The sequence below is a fragment of the Meriones unguiculatus genome, chromosome 15 (genome assembly GCF_030254825.1).
Source record: "Meriones unguiculatus strain TT.TT164.6M chromosome 15, Bangor_MerUng_6.1, whole genome shotgun sequence".
NCBI lineage: Eukaryota > Metazoa > Chordata > Mammalia > Rodentia > Muridae > Meriones > Meriones unguiculatus.
The window spans coordinates 47,492,482-47,504,207 of record NC_083362.1 but is presented as its reverse complement, the minus strand read 5'-3'; the positions used below and the strand labels follow the sequence as shown (position 1 = coordinate 47,504,207).

The 11,726-nt window shown below is 46.6% G+C and overlaps 1 protein-coding gene across 1 annotated transcript in view; it reads right to left on the bottom strand.

Annotated features, from left to right (window-relative positions):
- Positions 1-11,726, bottom strand: part of Kiaa2012 (KIAA2012 ortholog) — a 106,648-nt gene that overhangs the window by 3,562 nt on the left and 91,360 nt on the right. Inside the window, exons 15-21 of the mRNA XM_060368420.1 lie at positions 11,173-11,248; positions 9,003-9,165; positions 8,133-8,247; positions 5,634-5,965; positions 3,354-3,538; positions 2,639-2,811; positions 1,755-1,971 (exon numbers count right to left, since the gene is read on the bottom strand). Of these exons, the coding sequence (XP_060224403.1) occupies positions 1,755-1,971; positions 2,639-2,811; positions 3,354-3,538; positions 5,634-5,965; positions 8,133-8,247; positions 9,003-9,165; positions 11,173-11,248 (1,261 nt within the window). The remainder of the gene's footprint in view (positions 1-1,754; positions 1,972-2,638; positions 2,812-3,353; positions 3,539-5,633; positions 5,966-8,132; positions 8,248-9,002; positions 9,166-11,172; positions 11,249-11,726) is intronic.

Sequence of the window (11,726 nt, the reverse complement as noted above, 5' to 3'; positions counted from 1 at the left end):
TCATGCAATTCCTATTAGGAAAGTAAAAAGGACATAATTTTCAGTCCTTAAACTTACGTTGTTGCTAGGGAGGGATTCCCTTGCTTGCTTGCTTGCTTCAATTAATTTTTTGAGATAGGGTCTCTCTATGTAGTCCTGGCTGTCCTGGAACATGCTGTTTAGACCAGGCTGGCCCGAAACTCACAGAGAGCCCCCTGTCTCTCCCTCAGCTTCCTGAGTGCTGGGATTAAAGTAGACTCTCTGGCTTTAGAGATGAGTTAAAGTGTAGGGGCAGATGTCACAGGGGCAGATGAAGTGGTTGGCACTGAGTTCTAGTCTTTGGGGTAGGACTGTCCATTACTCTGTTAGTTGCTTGGTTTCCTCTCAGCTACCTGGATTAGTTTTACAGCATCACTCAAGTATCCTGAATGACTGTCAGTTTTTCTTGAAAAGTTGGGGGTTCTAGTAGCTTGTATTTTATCTCATTACTATTGCCATGATACATGATGTCTTCACTATTGAAGCTGAATTACGACTTGACTTTTGTAATGATCTATTTTGTAATTCCCCAGGCAGCTGAAAGTCCAGCGAAGGAACAATGAAAGCTTAATATAAAGTCTTGACTGTTGGTGCCTTCTCTTTCTGGACCTTTTAAAGAGTATTATAGATTCAATTTAATCTGTGGAAAACTACAACTCAAGGGGAGAAGTGTTTACAGTTAGTGCTGGAGACATGATTTTCCAGGTTGTCCCTCTACCCTAGAAGAGGTTTCACCTCCTCTGTCCATCTTCAGACAGTCTTACTGCTCTACCTGAGGAGTCTTCCAAGAACCCTGTTGCCTCTGCCTCCAAGGATTGGGATTATAGGCCTGCACCACGCCCAGCTCACCTTTCAGTGTTTTACGATTGTAAAGGATCAAAAATGCTCCTGGCCCCAGGGTCACTTGTTGTGTGTAGTTTCTTGTAATGTGACATTAGGTCTGGTCCTGATCCACCTCCCTGACTTCATCCAGAGTACCACTGTTCACCCACATTCCAGCAATGCTGAGCCTTTTATTCATTCAGCATATCAGTCTCGTTTCTGTTCTCACACTGCTCACTTTCTGTTCTCTGAAATACTCATCTACATTCTTGTATGGTTAACTTCGTATTATTAAAATCTCACCCTTAGGACATCCCTTATGAGAGGCAAGCTCTGGGCTATCAGTCTAAAGCTTCTTGTTACATCTTTAAAGTATTTCTACATATTTTGTTGCTAGGTTAAAAAAAAAATTTCTTTTTCAGGCATCTCTCTGTCCTTACCCCTCGAATGTAATTAACTACTTTTGAATTCCTAAAGTCTACAATTTGCATAATGGGTCTTAGTATTGGCCATAAGTCACTGATTGGTCCTGATGGAGAGCTCGTTCCTCTTTCTCGGGGAGCTGAACTCAGCATCTAATGCAAACAAACGTTCTACCACCCTGCTGCACAGTAGCTCTAGGATTCGTTTTTGGCTGTTATTTTGATTTGAGATACACTTTTCTCTGTAAACCAGAAGATCAAGATAAAACTTCCTCCTAGCCTTAGTACACCTTCTCTAAGCCAAGGAAGAATCCTTCGCTGTTTGTACTTGCTGAAGAGTGGCTCTTTGTGTTTTAGTCTTTCTAGCCGTTCTGTAGTGGGTGAGAGAACCACGTGCATAAAGGTATTGCGAGGTCAGCGTTGGCACTGGGCCAACTGGGCCTCTGAGCCTCCAGACAAGCCTCACAGTAGCCATAGTCCCCCTTCCAGTACCTGATTTGCTCCTGGACTAGTTTCCTGGCTTCCTCCAGAGTTAGCCTTGCTGCTTTCTCTTCCTGCTGCCTGCTTTCCTCAGCCTCCCACCTGGCCTTCTCTTCTTGTCGTTTCTCCCACAGGTACTCCAGCCGTTGTTCTTCAGTCATTTCCATCAGGCGTTTCTGTTCTTCCGCTAACTGCATGTCCAGTTCCTTCTGTCTTTGTTTCTTTGTCTCTGCAGAATAGAAAGAGCTAGGCTCAGCAGGGCCGTTCCTAGAGCAGTTGGCATTTCTGCTCTACCTTTCCAATCGCTAGAGCCTCTGGATTTATTAATCTGAGTACCCTGTGAAAGCACCAACGGGCATTAAAAAGCTCACAGGGTAATGTGCTGTTGGATGGAGTGTCAGGTCAGGTCAGCATCTAGAGAAACATGCTTACCTTACTAGACTCTAGAATACAAACCAGAAGTTGACCACAGCACCGGCCACTGAACTTTCTACCCTCTACCCTCGTCCTGAAAAGTATGCCAGAAAATGATCCGATCCACACCTGAAGGTGCGTCCTGAGGCTCTCCAGAGATCTGTGACTGTCTGCCTGCAGGATGAAGGGAGCAGGTAGAGGGGTTGGATAGCTCCCAAGAATGCTGACAAGGGAAATTATTGAACCAGGAGTCTGACCCTGCAGTCATTTTCATAAGAGTCTTCCATTCATATTCCATCCTTTCATATCAACCCACTATAGGCAGACATAATTATCATTCTGGAAAGAAAAAAAAAGCTACCTTATGCATGCCAAGTGCTTTGTCCACTGAGGCCTAGGATAGGAAAAGAGTGCCCACAGTGGATTCAAAGTATTCTTGGTTCAAGAGATGGGAGATATAAAAAGCTCAGAAATTCTCTCACCAGCCTTCTCCACCTCCTCCTGCTGCTTTTTTCTCTGCATTTCTTGCAGTTTCTTCCGGAATGCCTCTTGCTGCTTCCGGGCCCTCTCTTGGGCTGCCTGGAACCGGAGCCTCTGCTTCCTCTCTGCTTCCTCCTCCAGCTGCCGTACTTCCTCCAGTCTCTGCTTTCTCAGGCTGAGAACACAGGAGATGTCAGAGCAATGGCAAGAATACTGGTCCAACCAACTGGCAATTGGTTATGCAGCCTTCAGGCCCCAGGGAGTGCCCTCCAGAGAACAGGTTTTCTACAGCTCGGCTGAAGGGCAGAGGTGAGAGATGGTCTAGAAGAAACCCAGAAGTTTCGGCACAGAGCTCACAGTGGCCAGGATTTTAAGAGTCTTAAGTTCTCTGTACCTTATCTTCTTTTTAAAATGTTATATCCTTAAAGTATGGCTTTTTAAATTCTTGCCTTATAGAGTTGTGGGGAGTAAGAGTGAAGATCTGTGAAAGAACCTAGTACAATGCAGACATTGATAAATGCTGGACTGACTCTCAAAGACTTCCCAGGAATTCCTAAGAGCCTCTATCTCGAGTCATACACATGGTCAAGACAGTATCTTATCCTTCTCTGTGGTCCAGGCTGTTCCTATGATTTGGTGTTAGGCCACGAGTGGGCACTTGAGCTGTGGACCTGGGGAAGGTTTGCCATGTCTGGCGTCTCGGGGCTGCTGGCTCACCGGATCTCCTCGGCGTGCCTCTGATGCTCCAGCTCCAGCTCCTCCTTCATCTTCTCTGTAGTCTCCAGCTGCTCCAGCAGCTCTTGCTCCCTTCTCCGCTCCGCCTCCAGCCACGTCATCTCTGCCCTCTCTGTTCCAATTCTGTCTGGAGAAGCCTTCTCTTGCTGCCTCTTCTCCAGGAGGGCCTGAGAGACCAGAGTGTCAGCAGCATAAGGGACGGATCCAGCTGTGCCCCAAGTAGGATGTTCTCTAATCTGAGATGGACTCCTAAGGCTGACTCCACACTGCCACCACAGCGGCACAAGCCGCCTCTGCCTGCCTGGCTGTGGGGTTAGACTGACCTACAGTCAAGTCTTTCACTTGCTTTTGGTTTCGGGGAGCATAGCTTTCCTGATTCTGTCTTCCTCAAGGGCTACGCCCAGCACTCGCTGTGGTAACAGGGGTGTCATCATAATGTTCAGAGTGTCAGTTCTGGCATTTGCAACCTTAGCTGCACTTCAGAACTGCCCAAGGTTCTTAAAATATGCCAGAGTGCCACTTGGTCCAACAAATGAAAATCTCCAGGAGGTGGGAGGGAGGTGCTCCTAGAGATTTTAAAACTTCAGAGCTAGGATTGGAAGGCACGGTCATGATAAAAGGTCATGCAGTCTTGGCTATGGAGGAGTCAGGCTCAGTTAACCCACCATTCAGTGAAAGGTTTTCTTTCAGCTTATAGATCCATCTTTTTTCTCTCTCTCACACTACCTTCTTACTCGGTCATGTCTGTAGGCGGGGAACACGGGTAAACAACTCCACAGGACTCTGGCCTACCCGGAGTTCACACTCGTTGGCTCTGCAGAGGCAGAATGCTACCGTGGATTGACAACAAATCTAAGAAATTCTGATGATCTAGAAAATTCCGTTCACAGATCAAAATCAATTGTGCAGAGCAGAGTTCTGTGGTCTAGACAGCTGAGAGGGTCTGAGGACACTAAGGGCAAAAGGTCCCTGGAACTTTCGGAGAACGCTGTGGTATTAAATACATGAGCAATTATTTAAAATAGTGACAAGAATTTTGAACCTGGAGTCAACAGACCTGAGGTCAAGCCTTGCCTCGGCGACTGAACGTTGTGTAGCATCTAGCAACTGGCACTGAACTTGTAGCCTTGGTCTCTCGGTCTGTAAGCTGAGGCCGACCACACTCGGCCAAAAACGGGGGTGTAAAGAGGTACTATAGTGATTTCTCCAGAGACTTGGCCTGTGTGCTGTGCTGTTCAAAGATGTCTTGGAGTTCAAAGGCTCTAGATGTAGTTGTGTATCCTAGTGAAGATTCCAATAGCAGAGAAGAAACATCGGCCGGGAGGTGAGATGTCTGGATGCTACTCCTTTTGACTAACTAATGAGAATGCCAAGAACAATTTTCCTCATTAAATGTTTCTATTCAAACTTGCACCTTAGAATCAAGGCCACTGAGCCGGGCTTAATTCCAGCACTCAGGGAGGCAGAGGTAGGTGAATCTCAGTGAATCTGAGGCCAGGCCAGGCCAGCCCAGTCTAGAATGCAAGTTCAGGACAGCCAAGGCTACACAGAGAAACCCTGTCTCAAAAAACCAAAAAAAGAAAAAGAAAAAAGAAAAGCATCAAGGCCACCGGAACACAGAAACTTGTAAAAAAAAAAAAAAGCACCCTGCTTGCCTGCGAGCTGTGTGGTCCAGCTGTTTAGCCTTCGCAACTTGCCAGGCCAAGTTGAAAATGTGGCCTAACTGCCATGCGTCTGCCTTTCTCTGTCGTCCCTGTAAGACCTGTATATCTCACAGATGGCTGCCATACCTACCTCCTACTTACCAGAGCTGGATACATTCCCTGGCAGTTCGGGGCAACACAGAACGCCTCACTCACTCCAGAGGCCCAAAGCTTCTTTCTTTGGGTCTTTGATCAGGTCTGGCTTCTAACTAGGGTCAGAAGGTACCAAAGTAGAACAAATAACCACCACATACTGGGCAGTTTTGGAAACTACAGCCAAGGGGGCTGGAGAGATGGCTCAGTGACTAAGAGCCGCTGTCTGTTCTTCCAGAGGTCCTGAGTTCAATTCCCAGTACCCACATGGTGGCTCACAACCATCTATACTAGGATCTGTTGCCCTTTTCTGGCACACAGGTGCACATGCAGATAGAGCAATCATATACATCAAATAAAATAAATTTAACAAGCAAGAAACTACAGCCTGTTTAGGGATACTTCTTCACACTACAGTCCTGTCATGGGAGGACAGACCTCCCCTGGAGAGAACACCTGCCTATACCTTGAAAGGGTCTTCAGGGCTTCTGTCTTCTTCAGATTCCATGTTGCTGGGGATGCCTATGTCCTGGGTGGGTGGCAATCTTCCATCTATAGAAACCTGGCTCTCCAGAGCATCATATTCAGAAGAAATCCAAGGGTCCTCAGGGGCAGAATGTGAGGGGAGGAGCCCTCTCTCTGAGGTGCCTTCTGCTTCCTTGGGGTTAGTGACATCCGGCTTGCTCAGCTCTGCCGCCATTTCCACATTCCTTTCTTTATGCTTCCTTTTCATTTTGGTTTCTGGTTTCTTTTCTTTTGGCTGTGATTTCTTTTCAGTTGTCACACCCTTTGACTTTCCTGGGGGAAACAGTTGGGGACAGGGGTGTGGCTGAGTAGAAGAAATGTGACCTCATTCTCTTTAGTAACTCTTTTTTTCTGAGACACAGTCTCAGTAGTTCGGGCTGTCCTGGACCTCATTATATAGACAGGCTGGCTGCAGACTCACCTCTACCTCTCAAATGCTGGGGTTAGAGGCATGTGCCACTGTTGTGCCTGAATATCAATACCCCAAAAGACCACCATCAGAAGCCGAGTCCGTTGCAAGCCACATGAGGATCTTTTTATTACAAATTACAAGCTGCAGCCTGGGCTCATACCCCCCACCACCGAAGCGGTGAGAGCCAAGAGCCCTGTGCTCAGGTTAGTTGGGGGATTTAAAGATTCTGGTCCCTCCCAGCATGCCCAAGGCAGGGGCGATTCCTGCCTGGCCAGCATCTATTGGTCAAAATGCTACATTTTGAAATGATTGGCTATAGGAAGGTCCCTAAACCATTAATGATCTGGTGTCCCTCCTTAGGGGGATGGGCCAGTTTCCTAGCAACTGTATCTCTAGTGGGTGGGGAAAGAATGCAGTAAGGCAGGTTCTTCCCCTCAGGGCATTACTGGACTTCTCCACCCACATAGTTCAGGCCTTAATTAATAATAGCTGCTAATTGTTAATCTTTTTGGTCTCTCACACTGGGCCCTTTAAGAATTTTTAAGATTAAGCACACAGTAGGATAAAGTGGTGTGCATATTCCTGAACTCATCCCCAGTATCTGGGTGAATAGAATCTGCACTGTAATAATGATTTGAGAAAAGCAGCCCTGCATTATATTTAGAGCAGTAAAGATTCAGCCACTTAGCAGTATGCAACAGGAAAGGTTGCATTTCTGGCTGGATATATAGCAAAGTGGAAGAGTATGTGCTTAGTACCTAGGGCCCTAGGTTCAATCCCCAGGCCTGGAAGCAAAGAAAAGCTCCGCCTGACCTATGCGGGGCAGGGGAGGACCTCGGCATATCCAGATTAGTCCTCTGAGGGTCGAGGGCATTTGTTTTTCCTATTTCTGCTGATGCTAAGGGCTAGACAAATGTAAATTCAGCAAGAGTTTAAAAAGCAAACTTTAAAGTCAGATCGTTTCCAGGGATGTGCCCAGTGTTGTCCTAGCGACAACATGTGGTTTGTTTAAAGGGCCTTCAAATCTTGGGGCAATAAAGGATAGGTGAGTTTTAGGCTAGAGGGTTCAGAAGCATCTGAGGCCTTTGAAAGGTGCAGGACTAGGAGGCGTGGTGGTGGGAGAGGCATTCAGACCCTATTTCATTCTCCTCTTCCTAAACTGCCTGAAACTTAGATTGGGGTGCCTAGGCCGGGCACTCCCTTTCCGAAATGTTTGGGATCAGAAGAATTTCAGATTGGAAATTTTCTGGTTTTAGAATATTTACACACACATAAAATGTGCGCAACATAAAATCCTGGGGAGGGTGCAAGCCTACTTATGCACTTTGTCAATGCTCCATACATATTTTCAACCCTCAGCCTGAAGGTAATTTTATGTTTTTGTTTTTTTTTTTTTTTTTCTTAAAGCAGCAAGGGGTTGTATTCAGAATCAAAATAAAACTGTAGGTCAAATAGCCTGCAAGACCCAGGTCCTAGTACTCACGAGACATATACAGTATCTTTAGTGAGGCCAGATGCAGAATCTGCTTGTGGCATCTTGCTGATGTTCAGAGCATTTCAGACCTGGAGATGCTTTGCATTTCAGCTTTTCAGATTGCAGATCTGAGTCTGTAGTTACTAGCTCATCATGGCAGCAGTAATGTAATGTGCACTGGGCCCGGGACAGGAATGTACAGACCCTGGGTGCACCTTTACCCGGATGCCGCTTCCCCGACCCCTCCTAGCCTCGGGCACTCCAACAGCACGGTGGCTCGACCCCTCCTAGCCTCGGGCACTCCAACAGCAAGGTGGCTCTCATTCCAACGCTTGCAGAGTGCTGCTGTTTTCCGGTCTCACGGTCATCACAGCTCTCTGCTTGGCCCTGCTTTCCTCTGTCCGTGCATACTGAGACGCTGCTCAGAAGTCAGGCTGCAAAGCCAGCTTAGGCAGGAAACCAAGCAAAGCCTGACCTGCAGGAGCAGGTCCGTTTTCCATATTGCCCCGTGCCTGTCAGGAGCCTGCGAGTTCCTCACTGGCACACAGTCTTACCTCTGACAGCCTCTGCTTGCCTCGGGACCCTTTCTTCTCTCTCTCTCTTGTGTGCTTTGCCCTTGTCTGTCTTGGTTCTTTTCTTCCTGTTAGCCTTGTCAACCAACTCCCTTCCCTAAAGGAAGAAATTTAGGAAGAGGACTGTGATACATATAGGAACAATTCCACAGTGGAAGAGAGTAGGAAAAGCCCTTTATGGCCTGCCTTCTTTTTTGATGTCAAGTCATGGTCTGCAGAGCTTGAAGCAAAGGAAGCAGGTTTCATGTCTGTTAGTGTTGCCACTGCTGGCCCACTGATTGAAACAGAGCCAGCTTTACTCACTGCTGCATCATGTGTAACTTTGAGAGAGCGCACAGCAAGAGCCATGCCAACCTTCACCCTTCCCTCTGGTCTGTGACAACGTGGAGGTTTCCCCTAAAAGAAGATGACAGAGTGGGGCCATGGTTACCCACTTATATGTATAATTTAAGAACTTATTTACTATTTATACAATATTCTTCCTGTATGTGTGCCTGTAGGCCAGAAGAGGGCACCAGATGTCATTATGGTTGGTTATAAGCCACCAAATGGTTGCTGGGAATTGAACTCAGCACCTCTGGAAGAGCAGCCAGCGCTCTTAAGCTCTGAGCCATCTCTCCAGCCCTCCTCCCCCCTTGTATTTTTCTTTTGTATTGGGGCCCTTGTCCTTCAGGACGAAGCAGCCTAGTACAAGATGCTGGGCCTGCTGTGAGGACCATCACTGGCCCTCAGGCTCTACTGCTCCTTTCGGTCAGGTGCTCTTTATCTATTAAGCAACCCAAAGAAGTCTACATGGAGCCTTGGAGGGTCCAGGCAGGTTTTCAGGACCAGATTCTTCATTCTCACACTCACATGACTGATGGCAGTTTTGGTCTTCTGATTGAACAGTTTTGCCTGCGTTTTCTTATTTTTTCTTGGAAGACGAGGTGTAGTCTTGGAACCCAACTTCCCTGGGGATGCAGGCTCATGTTCTAGGAGTCTCCTGTGCAGGTGGGACACCTTGTAAACTCTGTTCCTTTGAAAAGAGCAAGCCAACAGACCAACTGAATGAAAAAAGTCAAGTGGGAGGGAAGCGGGTGGGGGAGCAAATGCTAGAGCAGCTGCAATTGGCTATTGGGACATTGGCTACACTCAGGCAACTTTCTTCTCATGTGTTCCTGCATGAGGGAGATGGTGGTTTTCACTTTGGGGTCTCTCTAAGGTAAGCCCTAAAACAGACAGTTGGAGAAATAGTTTTCTTTTTCTTTAAATGCATGTAATTCTTTTCTTTAATGATATACTTATTTTTATTTTATGTGCATTGGTGTTCTACCTGCTTGTTTGTCTGTGTGAGGGTGTCAGATCCCCCTGGAACTGGAGTTACAGATAGTTGTGAGCTGCCATGTGGGTGCAGGGAATTGACCCCGGGTCTCCTGGAAGAACAGCCAGTGCTCTTAACCACAGAGCCATCTCTCCAGCCCCATAATAGTTATTTACACCTTTAGTTGGGAGCTTGTTTGGAGGTTTTAGCAGGGAGGTACAATGACTCCAGCACCCTTGAACAAAGAAAGACAGGGTGTCCCCTGAAGTGGGGCTGTCAGTGGGGTAATCTACACACGGAGCAGTGAGTGAGGAAGGGGACACCAGCCTAGCCAATCAGGGTAACTGAATCAACCGTGGCGATCAATCCACGGAGCGTCATGTCACAGTCAGATCACCCTCACATTCTATGCCTTTGATGAACAACAGAATCGCACAACTGAAATGTCTTCTATCAAAGGATTGGCTGCAAAAGAAAAGCAGCCTTTCTCAAAAGCATGCAACTGTCCCACTCATTCCTTTGGCCACTATGCAGTTACATGTGCCCTGTTTTGTGTGTCCTGGCGTCGTAGCCATCACTGTCCTGGTGTAAAGATGGCAGCAGTGCCTGCTGGGCGCTGGGCCTGGCCTGGGTCTTGTTTTCTTTTAGTTAAAGCAATGTATTTACTGCAGTGTACTAGCCTAGGGCTTTGCTGTGGAAACTTGAGAAATACTTGCTGAATGAGGTAGATGGAATTTCCTGTAAATACGTGAGTCTTTAAATCATTCAATGTCACTCTATAAAAACTTACAGAAATCTGCTTTGGAACTCAGTGCTAGGAAAACTCCTGTTTCCCCCAAGGAACAAGTAAGCTGCAAATGAGCACCATGGACCTGACCATGTTGCTGTTTTTCTCTTTCACAGTTAGGAATCTGTGTTAAATCTGAATTTTAGCCACAATAACTGTAATGAATTTTGTGAAGTGTTTTATGCTTTTTATTGTCCTCTTGATAGAAAAAGGAATCCTGTTTGATTATTTTATTGGTTTTGGCTAGGGGAAGGGGAGTTGTAATAATCTGTTTAAAATATGTTATGGGAAAAGGGATAGAAAACTGAAAATATATATACATTTTTTTTAATGTGGCTGCCTCAATTATAGAGACTCTCTCCTTTTGCTTCTGTTTCCACACAAAACCTTTTGACCTAAGAGAGTCTTTATACTGCTGGTCTCAAGTCACTCCAGGCTCATGGAACCCATTTTAAGGTCTAGTTCCAGCTGGTTGCAAAGAAATCTACAGCAAAGGCCACAACCAAAGGAGACCGAGGAGCAAAGACTGGGCAGGCTGCCTGGGCTGCTGGCCAGTGCTGGCCACAGTGAGCACCCAGGGAAGGTGTCCCTGGGTGGGCGGGGAGGAGAAGGAGCCATGATGGTGTCCATCCAGAGTTAATGAACGCTGAAGACAGGGACCAGGAGGAGCTGAGTGTCCCCAGCATTGCAGGGTTTCTGCAAACCTCAGGTGCATGCTCCTAGACCGTTACAAACTTTACTCTTCCTCCTGACCAGGACGGCATGGTTTAAGTAGCTCCCTCATCTATGTGCAGTCTCCCCAGGGACCTCTTTCCTTTATTCCCAGCATTCCTGAGTCTCAGAAAGCAATCAAGCAAACAACAGAAAGCAAATTGAGAAAATGAACCCTACAATGTAGGCAGAGAGGCCCATGTTGCTACAAGTTGCACACTCACATGCTTTTCAAGGTGTTGGCCGGGGGAGCCGGGGGAGTACCGCTGGGGTCAAGGGTCACAGTCCTTGGCTCTGGGTCTGTGAAAAGAGAGTATTCTCCATTAGTAAATGGCCCAGGCAGTTTTCCCAGAAGGAAATCAGGCAAGAGAAGCATCTGCTGGTAAGTTGTGAGCAGTGAAGATGAGGGAGAGAGGCCTGCAGGGACCAGTGCTGGCTCTGGCAAATGACACTGAGATCACTAAAGTATCCTTTAGGAGAGTGAGAGGACAGTATGTATCTAGAATCAGAAAAAAATATTTTATTCTTTAAACAGAACATAAGGAAACATCTTATTTATTTATTTGGTAAGGAAAAATTAGAGACAGTCCAACAAAGACTTGGGAAGAAACTTATACATGACTGCGGTACTTAAAATTATAGGTAAGGGCTAGGTAAGGGCTCAGAGGTGGAGTTCTGTCTCCCTGTGTTCAAACCTCAGTACCACTGAGAAGATTAATAAAATAAGAGAAGAAAGCTATGGCTAAAAAGATAAATACTGAAAGTATGGGAAATATTT